General features: G+C 40.3%; 1 protein-coding gene across 1 annotated transcript in view; it reads right to left on the bottom strand.

The window, feature by feature from the left end:
• Positions 1-1,573: 1,573 nt before the first annotated feature.
• Positions 1,574-11,891, bottom strand: part of SHC4 (SHC adaptor protein 4) — a 113,000-nt gene continuing 102,682 nt past the window's right edge. Inside the window, exons 11-12 of the mRNA XM_084899093.1 lie at positions 5,215-5,468; positions 1,574-3,921 (exon numbers count right to left, since the gene is read on the bottom strand). Coding sequence (XP_084755219.1) covers positions 3,766-3,921; positions 5,215-5,468 — 410 coding nt within the window. The 3' untranslated portion in view covers positions 1,574-3,765. The remainder of the gene's footprint in view (positions 3,922-5,214; positions 5,469-11,891) is intronic.

Raw genomic sequence — 11,891 nt, 5'->3', positions numbered from 1 at the left:
TGAAGAGTGCGGGTAGTTAAGAGCAAAACACATAGAAGCCAGCAGCCGTGCCCCTACAGACATGATTCAAGGATCCAAGGGGGTCTGGGCGGAGCTGATGGCATCTCCTACGTCTGTTTTGCCATCCTTTGATCTTGTCGGCATAAATTCCTTTTTATTGCTGCATGATATAGATGTACCCGTTTATTTAGCCATGCACTTGTACGAAGCTAAAAACAAAGCTACCATGGACAGTCCTGTACACGTGTTTCTGTGAACACAGGTTTCCACTTCTCTTCGGTAAATGCCCAGGAATACAATTATTCAGTTGAATATTAGCTGCATGTTTAGTTTTGTAATAAACTACCCAATTGCTCTCCAAAGTGGCTGTGTTAGTTTACATTCTCACCAGGAATGTATTTGTGACCCACATCCTTCTCATCCTAGCAGCATTTAGTGTCATTGCTATTTTTCATTTTTACCCATTCTGATAGGTATGTGGCAATATCTTCTTGTGATTTTAATTTGCATTACCGTACTAGCTAATGATGTTGAACCTATTTTGCCATCTCTATATCATCAGAGATGTGTCTGTGTTTTTATGCCCACTTTCTAATTAGACTTTTTACTGTAGTTTTAAACAGGTTTTTTTTAAAAAATATCAATATATATTCTAGATATTAGCCTTTTTTCAGATATGTGGTTGGCAAATATTTTCTTCCAGTCTATTGCTTATCTTTCATCTTCTTAGCATTCTTTCACAGAGAAAATTCTATATTTTTAAAATATAAGCAGGCTGATTTTTAAAAAATATTTTTATTGATTTCAGAGAGGAAGGGACAGGGAGAGAGAGATAGAAACATCAATGATGAGAGAGAATCATTGATCGGCTGCCTCCTGTATGTTCCCCACAACGGGGATCAAGCCACAATCCAGGCATGTGCCCTGACCTCTGGTTCATAGGTGCTCAACCACTGAGCCACAGCAGTCAGGCCAAAAATTTGTCTTTTCTCTGAAGTGTAATATACTAGGGTTGTTTTTTACTTTTTTTTTTTTTTTTTTTTTTTTACCAGTGTGTTGTTTAATGGATCATGTCAAGTCTAAGAACTCTTTGCCTAGCCTTATATCCTGAAGATTGGCCCTTATTTTTACTTTTGTAAAAGTTTCATTGTTTTAAATACATGCTCATAATGCACTTGAGTTCATGTTTATGTAAATTGTGAGGTTCATTCTTTTGCCTCCAATTGTTTGATTGCACCAGCACCATTTGTGGAATAATGACCCTAGCACCCTGCTTCAGAGCCACCAAAACTGGTTGAGTCCCTCCTCGGTAGCCAGAGCTCCTAAAAAGCAGCCTTCCCACAGCTCTCTCACCTTCTGCTACTGTCCCTCCCCCCCTTCCCTGGCCCAACACTGTGTCCTCCCCTGTGGTTTCCCACCCTCTGCCCACACCTTTGTAAAACACAATCCCTTTATTAAAATCTCAAATTACCCACGTTAGGCGAGCCATCTGTTTCCTCTCGCGACTCTGACATAGCCCAAGGATGACAAATTTTCCAAATCCCAAACATCAGACATATACTGTCAATAGTCACAAAGTAATAATCATTTATTTTTCTGAAAAGTCATTTACAGGTATTTATAGTCAAATGGATTTCCACTTTAAGACAGATGAATATGAGAGTGTGTCAGTAAAAGAGCATGCAATCAAACATTTCCTTGGTTGTTTCTTTCTATTTTCACTGTGTCTGCGGTGTTTGTAAGTATGGTCTTTGCTCATCCAACTAAGATACCATCACAGTCAAACATTGATTTCCCATGTGCACTGCTCACATCATGTATGCTCTCTGCATTTTTTTGGACCAAGAACTCTTTCTTGCTACCCAAGGAACACTACTCTGCAGGCTGAGACCACAGCCCTTCTCTGTCTCTGATAAAGGTGATTAGATCACCCATAAGTCTCTAAGATTTATATCCTCCTAAACCCTTCCTTTATGAGGACAGATAATCAAGATCTAAGATGTAATGCAAAATTGATGAAAAATACATTCTTTCCTAGTTGTATAGAAGGAAACAAACCTAAGAAGTTAATAGATGAAATCAAGTAAAATCATAAAACTTTTCATAAAAATATTAGTTCAGTATGCTTGATTTCTGATTATTTCTATCCAAAAGAATTTTCCCACATTTTATTTAAAACTTAGCAAATATATCACAATTACAAATATTAAGTTGGATCTACAATACATAGCCAAAATGAAGTGGAGTTAAGACTATTATCCAGATAACTGAGGATGAAAAAACAGTTTATAGTAATGGCCATATGTCTACATGCAAAGGAAAGTAAAGAACTGAAGCAGTTTTCTTGCTACTCAAAACAGCCAGATCCACTTCTACCATATTTACTTATGTTATTCCAGTTTCAATGTTTTTTACTGAAAGGCTTGGGGTGTCCTCTATCTGAATGTTGATCTCAGTTGTGCCATTCATTCTGAGTAAAGACACAGACTAAAAGAAAATACTGAAGTTTTCACCTTAACTATACAGACCGGTGATCAACATTGACCGCCATTAAATGGGAATTTTGCTTTTTATAGACTTATGTGATGGCTGAAATGGACACTAACCCAACTCTCTCACGTTAGAAACATGGAAATGGGAATCCAGACAGGTTCAGCAACTTGCTCGTGATCACCCTGATGACAGCCAGCCCAGCGCTTTTCCCTACACAGCGCTTAATTATACCATCACTTTACCACTGCGTCTCTACATGACAAACCTTTCTGACTGTTTCATTCACTATGTTTTCTCCCTTCTGCATTAGGCCTGATCTTATCTAGAAAAGGTGAGGGACCATCATGCAGTCACAGCCAATCAGGAGGAGATCTCCCCATCCCTTCAAATAAATTCAGCATTTTAAATAATAATAGAACCAATGTGGATGTTAATTAGGAAGAACACTGGTCTGTTTGATGTCTTTTAAATCCATGTACTCAGGAGCTTTTCTTTTGGTGGGCAGAGGGATGGAGGGAGAAATATGGTGAAATCAGAAATGACTACTAGATTCGGCCACTTCAGCTTGTTACATGCCGCATACAAACAGTCCAAATAGCAAAATGGAGAAAGACTAGGCCGCACAATTTGGGCCCCAATCCTTTAACCAGCAAATGGGACCAGTCAGTGCAACAGACCAGTGCTTTCAGTGGCTTTTGATTTGATTCCACTGCCATAGACACTGTCCAGATTCAATGTCAAATTTATTTTAACATTGCAGTGAAAGTGCTAGTAAACAGAAAAATGAAAGTCAATATCCATCAAGCAAATTGCTCCTTATTTCTGTAACAAGAAAAGGTTTTTTGTTTTTTGTTTTTTTTTTTTGGCAAATGGTTCTGTAGTTATCGAATACGAAGACACTTAGAACTCATCTCCCCAATATGAAAATGTCCCCTAATGATCAAGTTGAAAGGCACATACCACTGCCCCAGCAGTTCATTCAAGTTGTCTTTAGCATGTGAGATTTTAATTGTGCTTTTAGCTTGTTATCAATGCAATATGGCCTTAAAAAGTGACATCCGTGCATATGTATAACTTCTCAAATGGACCAATCCTTTCCCCTCTTGTGACTTCCACTTTCTGAAGATCAGTTTTCGTTAGTCCATGATGGTCTCAAAAGATGCACTTCACAGATTGTGTTCTATGTATCTAGAAACCAAGTTTGAATCATCCTTGTGTCCTAACACAAAATGGAGTTTCTTGAATTACCAGTGTGATGGTATTTCCATATTATCATTTGTTTAAATGCAAAAGTCCTGGAATATTATCTCTTCTCACTGGTTGTTTAAGGCTTACTTCACTTCCAGAAGAGATGATTGGCAAACTATTATCCATGTGGTATCTGATAAGATGGCCAACGTTATCAAATATGTGATCCTTGGTCCTTACCTTGAAAAGGAGGAACAAAAGTATGTTAAATGATAATAGTTCTCCTGACAGATGCAAACAATTGGGGGGAAGGGGGGGAGGGGAGAGACACGACACATAACCCTGAAGGAGGCATTTTGCTTAATGAAAAAAAAGAAAAGATACTTTTTAACTGTATATTCTTTAGTAAAAATACTTTTTAAAACAACTGTCCCTCCCAGTTTGGAAAATGGTAAGCACTTGTCATCAAATTCTCCCTTCAGTTGTATCAATGTTTGTATCATATATTTGTGTTGTATAGTTATAGAATAATTGATATTTTATATTGATAATTGTTATATCTTTCTAGTGAATTGATATATTGATAATTGCTATATCTTTCTAGTGAATTGATCCTTTTATCGTTATACTAGAGGCCCGGTGCACAAATTCATGCACGGGTGGGGTCCCTCAGCCTGGTCAGCCATCGGGGCTGTCTTGCCCAGTTCTGTCCTGATCGGGATGATTGGGGTCTGCTAGCTGTGGGAGGGACAATGAGAGGTTGGCCATGGGAGTGCACTGACCACTAGGAGCAGCTCCTGCATTGAGCTACTGGCCAGTCGTCCTGTCATAATGGTTGCTTAGGCTTTTATATATACAGACAATAGGATTCTTTGTCTCTTTTGACAGTTATTCATTTTAGTCCAGGATCTTGTCTGTTTACAGGCAGCCTCTGCTCCAGCCATACATCCTTTATTGGCTTAACACCATTCTGCTGCTCTGCTCCTGTGATTCCTTTCCTACACTCCAAATGCCCTCCCCTTTAACAATTTTGCCCTCTTTCAAGGTTCATCTTACATGCCAGACCCTGCAGGAAGCCTTTCTGAGTGCCTCCTCCAGAGCATTCCTCCATCCTGAGGAACACCTAATACTTTAGCTGAACCATTCTTATGCCATTCATCCTTATAATCATTTAAGCATCTATTTTTATGAAATCATAAGTATCCTGACAGCAAGAACTAAGTATGTGATACTGAGCAATAGTCAACTGGGCATAATCAACCTTGAACCATGGAGGTATTCATTTAATTCACTGAATTGAATTGAGAGGGGCAGGAAGAGATTATCCTCTGTTTCATCCTATAAGGTACCTTCTATCAAATCTCTCTCCACTAACCTCTATTTAGGACTTGCTGCCCCAGTTGGAGGGTTCAAGTAAAAATAAACCCTTAGCCTTGAATACTCTTCAACAATATCAACAGGTTTGGGACCTGTCATTCAGAGGCACCCTAATCACAACATCCTGTAGGGACTACAGAGAGAAGGCAGTCATACCTTGCCTTCAGGATCCACCAGAAGAAGATGCTTTGCTTGGCCTCCCTGCAGGCCACTCAGCACATACTGGCCCGGAGAGGTGGCACTCTCTCGAACCAGAAAGTCCCCATCCTTTACTAAGAGGTTCTCTGCCGCCTTCCTGCTCAGCTTGCCATGGTAGCAGTCTTCGCTCCTCAGCTGCTGCTGGATGTGCGGCAAAGACTGGGAGCCGGCCGGCTGCGCTGTGGCACTGGGCTGAACAGTTTCAGGTGCTTCTGAAGTCAAAACACAAAAGGGGACATCACCAAGTTAACTCCTCATCCATCCGATCATTCGATCGTGCATTCATTCAGCAAATATAACTTGAGCCCCTACTACTTGCCAGATGCTATTTGAACAATGCTGTTCCTGGAACACATGAGGGTTTTGTTTGGGGAACCTCCAACAGGCTCTAATTGAATGGTTAGAGCCTTTGGCTTCTGTTGCCAAGAGAGGTTCATCCAGGTGCAGGAGTTTTTCCTTTTGATGAGAGATGGAACTGACCCTGAGCACTGCTTTTAGAACCGCCGCGAAAGGCTTGTTATGTCCCAGGGGCTATCTGTCAAAGAGAAAGAGGCTTATGCTGTATCTGGATTACAGACAACGTCTAAGATTTTCCCAAACTCTTTGAAAATGCCTACGGTTACTTTGGCGATGCCATTTATTTTATATTTATTTATTTATTTATTTATTTATTTATTTATTTATTTATTTTTAGCATTTAGCTTTAAGAAAACACACAACAAATTATCAATGTGCTTCAGAGATGCTTCTAATTAAATACTTTAAAGCTGTGCTGAACCTCAGAGTATTCCTATCAAATGACTACTCCGTTTGTGTCATTCAGTGGCCTGGACAAAACAGAGTCATTTGGGTAAAAGGAGGCAAAACATCAGAGAGGCATGTCCTGAGACAGCGCCCCAAGGCTCTGCAGAGTAAGACCTATGTAGAGTCAAGAGCACTATGATGACAAGGCACATCCAGGCAGCACTTGATAATACCATTGATACTTTTAGTGATAATAATGACTGTGTAGTTCCACTTACTAAGTATGGCAGGCACTACTCAATGCTCTATATACTAGTGTACTATTTGGTTTCATTCTCAAAATTAGATAGGCATGGATCTTTACAAAGGTTAGATGACTTTGGCAAAGTCACACTGCTACTATGGTGTAGCTCTGAGATTTAAAACAAGGTCTGACTCCAAAGCCCAGACTACTCATCACCACATTCTAAGGTGACTGACTTCCTTGCCTTGGATGGGAAAACCTTTCCATTTCACAAGGTCTAGCCACTCCATTCCTGTAGTGCCCACAAAGATCCTTAGACGATAACAAGGCTGTCAGGATGATACACAGCATCTCCAGAAGGAGTAACATAAAATTCTCAGGTCTGAATCCAGGTAAAAGTCATACGATTACTTACAGCAAATTTGCCTGGAAAATAACCATAGAAACTGGGCTTTGTCTTTGTAAATGCAAAGGACATTTTGCATAGAAACCAGCTTTCATCTCTATGCATGCAAAGGGGGTGTTTACATATCCTTATGCAAGGGTCTCACATGAACAGTCCTCTGGCTTTGGAGGTTCACAACTTACACAAGACAATCCTGTGAAGTCACTGATATAGGCAGTCAGTGCCCTGTAGACACAATCCAGTTCTCCTGTTAATATGTTATAGTTTTGTCCCTGCTTAAGAACTTCTCTACATAACACAATTATAATGCAGCACTATTTAAAAAATATCTCTAGTCTATATCTAGTGTCTATAAATATTCTCCTCTAATGTTGCTGGAGAAGCCTGAAGTACCGTATTTTTCGGACCATAAGACGCACCGGACCATAAGACGCACCAGTTTTTAGAGAAGGGAAATGAAGAAAAAAAAGATTCTGAAACAAATAGTGTCCTAAAATATTTTATGTGCATTAAAACCCAACATCACAGTCATAAACACATGTAATCAACCCTGTAAAGTAAACAGCAGCATTTAGAATCATTTTAGAGCCGGGCAAGCACACAGAGACCACACAGAGCCGGGCAAGTAAAAAAACTTTTTTTTTTACAGTATATGTGTAGGCTATATTTGGACCATAAGACGCAGGGACTTTCCCCCCCCCCCACTTCTGGGGGGGGAAAAGTGCGTCTTATGGTCCGAAAAATACGGTAATGTGTCTAGATTTGATAATACTTGTAGTTGGTCTTAGCGCTGCCAGCTTTGAGGCAAAACAGGGAACCTCTGATGAGTAGCTGTGTTGTATGTTTATGTTTGTGACCGAGAAAGTGTCTGTGCAGGCATGGGGGAGGAGCATGCATGTGTGGGCACACACATCTTGGTGCATGGTGGCTTTTGGTTTCTTCTGAGAGCATGGCGGAGAGCTTTCGGAGAAGGACACAACAAAAGAAAAAGAGACATTATATCATCGGGAAAAGAGGCCACAGATCATGGGCCAGCCAGAAGGTCTGGACAATATTTCCCAACTCAGCTCCTCACAAGATACACTGTGCTAGGAGATTTCAGTCATCCAAACATTTACTGAAAATCTAATTCTACGGAAAGAGAATATCTCACAGCCCTTTTGTAAATTTTCGTTTTGATGTTAAAAGTTACCCTTGCTAATGTGTTTAAATCTTGAAAAAACAAAGAAGATGAATCACCTCTGGCTCTATCACCAAATATAACCACTCATAACACGGTGGTGCATTATCTATTATCTTGATCCTTTTCCTTACATAAAGTTAACTTTGAGTAAGATAATCATAATTTCAATATAGTTTTTATATGTAATTCCCACATGATATTTAATAAATTATTGACTTGATATATTTTCCCAGAAGTAGTGAAGGTTAAAGAAGCAACAAGGAAATCCACTCTAGATTTAACTGAGACGAAAAAAGAAAAAGGGGAAAGGAATCCTGGAAGAAAGTCATCATGCCAATTTGGAGTTCCCATTAGTAACTGAGACATATTGTTCACAATCAAACCTTCTGGAAAACACAAGATAGATGTGAATATCCACTCCATATGCAGCTGATGGGCAAACCTCTGAAAAGGGGAATAGGGCTTAAGAAAGAAAAGTCTAACATGCAAAGTCTAGAATCAGCAATTGCAAGTAAAGTCAATGAAACGAGGGATGATACAGTTAAAGAAACGAAACTACTGTGAACTGTGAAAAATAGGGTCTTATTTGCATTTTGAGGGGGAAATAGGTTCACTCTATAAGATGTCTAAAAGTTGCTAGTAAAATATGTTAACATAAAATGTTAAGCATAAATGAAGGGCTGAAATACTATCCAGAGAAAATTTATCTGTAATATAAAGGGAAATGCCCATATCTATTAAGATATATTACAAAGCCACAGTAATTAGTATATAGTAATTAATATACTGGTATAGAACGGACAAATAAGCTAATAGAAAAAGTATTCACATATATAAAAGGCTCGGAAACAGACTCGCATATATAGAGGAATCTAGTATAATAGAAATTGGCATTAAAGAAAGAGGATATTATTTAGTCAACAGTGCTTTGAAAATTAAATAGTTTACATAGATAACATTGTTAGACCTCCTACCTCATATAAAATATAAAGTTCAAGTTGAATAAATATTGTATTTTATAAGTAATAAAGCTGATAGAAGAAAATGTAATAGAAGCTGGACAGAGAAGAGAAAATTTTAATCCAAAGCAAACAGAAAGAAGATATACTGAAGATAAAAATGGAAATCAATGAAATAGAAAATAAAAAGCAATAGAGAAAATGAAACCAAAATTTAGGTACTTTCAAAAGATCAGTTAAATTTAGTAAACCTCGATAAACACTGATCAAGAAAAGAAGAGAGAAGACAGAAAATACCGATAACAAGAGAGAAGGCATCCTTCAGGCAATAAGAGGATAAATAAAGTATTATTATGGAAAAAATTTCATGTAGAACTGACTCTCAGTGAATAGAGCAAAATCCGACTAAATTTTTCAGTAAATTACACAGCCAACGAAACCACAGTCTCTCCTGGTCTGGCTGTTTGGCCTCTTAAGCAACCCCCAATCTCTTGAGCCCATGCCAACGGGAAACAGGCTGTGAAAGTTGTAAGCCCCCGAGGAAGGCACATTCTCCAGCATCTCCTTTCAATGTGCACACGGAGGACAATGGCAGGAACATCCCGGAAGACACAGGTCCAGCCCCAGAAAACAACAGACCAGGAGTCCCTCCTAAAGCAGAACCAGAGTCCAGGCAGATCATCACCTCCTGCCTCCAGCCCAGGGAGCCTGCACAGCCACGCCGGCAGGATGCGGCGGTCACTAGAACCGATGGCCGCTATGCATTTTGCGTGCTTCCCTTTTGTAAGTGTGAGTTTGTATTGCGGTTATCTTACTCCAATTCCACCAGCAATGTTGGTTGTGGAGGAGGGCAGACAACTTGCAATTATAAGAATCCTCATCCAATCTTGACGGAGGGGACTCATACCTCCCAGATGTCATGGACTTTTAAGCTGCATGATGTAACCGGATGGGGTGTTTTCAAAGTCTTCCTTTGGCAGAGGGCGAATGTTTTCTATGTGAAGAGAACTCATGGATATTGGGGTGGCAGAAAGGCAGCAGGGACAGCTGTTCACAAACATCTCTCCTCTCTTTCATTGCATGATGGTTTTAGCTGGGCATAGGGCTACCCAGCTAGAGTAACATTTTTAGCCCCTTAGAAGCTAGGTGTGGCCACATGACCGAGTCCCACAAATAGCAGGTGGGAAGAAATGATGCTTGCTCTTCTGAGTCATGCCCTTTAAAGGAATGTATGTGTATGTACTCCTCTTGCCTTTCTCTCTGCCCCCTGGCTGCATACAGATGTGATGGTGTCAGGCCAGGCAGCCACCTTAGACCAGAGATTGAAGCCAGGTGTTAAGAAAGACAAGCTTCCGCCGAAACCAGTTTGGCTCAGAGAATAGAGCGTCAGCTTATGAAGAGTCCCAGGTTCAATTCCGGTCAAGGGCATGTACCTTGGTTGCGGGCACACCCCCGGTAGGAGGTATGCAAGAGGCAGCTGATCAATGACTCTCTCTCATCGATGTTTCTAACTCTCTCTCTCTCCCTTCCTCTCTGTAAAAAATCAACTATATATATATATATATACAATATATACTTTTTTTTTTTTTTTTTTTTTTTTTAAGAAAGACAAGCTTCCTATCAGACCTGAGCCACCAATTTTGGGGGCTCATAGGTAAAATGAATAAACTTCAGTCCTTTTCACACTATGGTATTTCTTTGTTATGGCAGCTTCAGACTGAAACTAATATAAATTGGTACAAAAATTAAACAGTATGAGAACTAATGATTCCTCTGCAGTGTCTGATAAGAGTAAGGATTGTGCCAGAGCTTTCCTGTGCTGGCTGTATGCTAGGATGAACTGAGGAGCCCTGATGTTATGCTTGAGAGCTATTAGGTCATTGTCTCCTTTTACTGAGCTAATTAGTGAGGTTTATATGAATAAGGCAGGCTGAGGATGCCTGAAGAAGCCAGAAAGAAATAGGAGGAAATATAAGGGGGAAAAGTTAAGAGGTGTATCTAAGATACTTTGCAGAAAAGTTTGTCCAAAATTATCCCTACCCCATCTCTACTAAATTTTCTTAACATTATTTATATTTTTGGAGTTGGATCTAAATTTTTGAAGGGAGTAATGATAAGCTGAAATGAACTGTGAGGGGGAAGCAAGAAGTCCAGGAGGGCTAATCTTAATGAGAATAAAGAGTAAGAGAGTGCCAGAGGCCTAAGTTATTAAAACTGCTGCCTCCAAGGCAGAGAGAGGGGAAAAGGATGAATAAAGAAGGCTGAGTCAGCGAGAACACATGTGACATTACTATTTTGGATATAGAAGGACTTATTTACTTTCCACCAATGGCAGGAATGATGGTATGGATTAATTTTGTCTTTTCACATTATAAAATTGTTTATGATAAAAGGCATAGTCTCTTTGCTTGAGTTGTGACCATTTTTAACATTAAAGACTTGGTTATAAAGGCGCTGCAGTTGAGAATCAAGGAATAGGCCAGATCACCCGATTCAGGCCATATTCCTAATAACAGGTTGTTGCTCTGAACAGCCCATGACATGGAAGTTACCAATGTACTAGTATAGTCTTATAAAGTGACTCTTAAAATCTGAGGTCCACAACGTGTTTTCAAAAAGCTGTGCCTATTATATTGCCTATTCTAAACAGGGTCCTCTCCAGTGTAGCTAAGTTCACTGCAGAATCTGCATTCACTGCATATCCCATTACCCAGGGCAAAAGATGCCCCCTGTGATGGAGGTGGAGATACATGACCCAGATCCCCCTTCAGGGAAGGACCAAGAGCCACAGGTGTCAGCAGCCAGCCTCCAGCCGGCCATCCCTGCAGGGTTTGCCTCAGCTGCAGGGAGCTGTCCTGCTTGGACAAGCCTCACGTAGCCCATGTCCAAAGACAGAGATAAGTGGGGCCAATGTGGACCACTCTCACAGGCCCAATAGCTCTCTGCAGGGTTGGCTGAGGTTCTGCCCACCCCTCCTGGTCCCAGCCTGCTTCCTGCCCCTCCCTTCCTGATAACTGATCCCAATAAAGACCCTGCAGGAAAGCCCCATCTCAGTGTCTGCTTCCAGAGAGCCAACCCAGCAGGGATGTTTGGGAGCCC

Source organism: Pipistrellus hanaki (genome assembly GCF_964339955.1).
Source record: "Pipistrellus hanaki genome assembly, chromosome: 1".
NCBI lineage: Eukaryota > Metazoa > Chordata > Mammalia > Chiroptera > Vespertilionidae > Pipistrellus > Pipistrellus hanaki.
The sequence above is the reverse complement of the archived record's forward strand: the minus strand, read 5'-3'. Positions and strand labels throughout refer to the sequence as shown.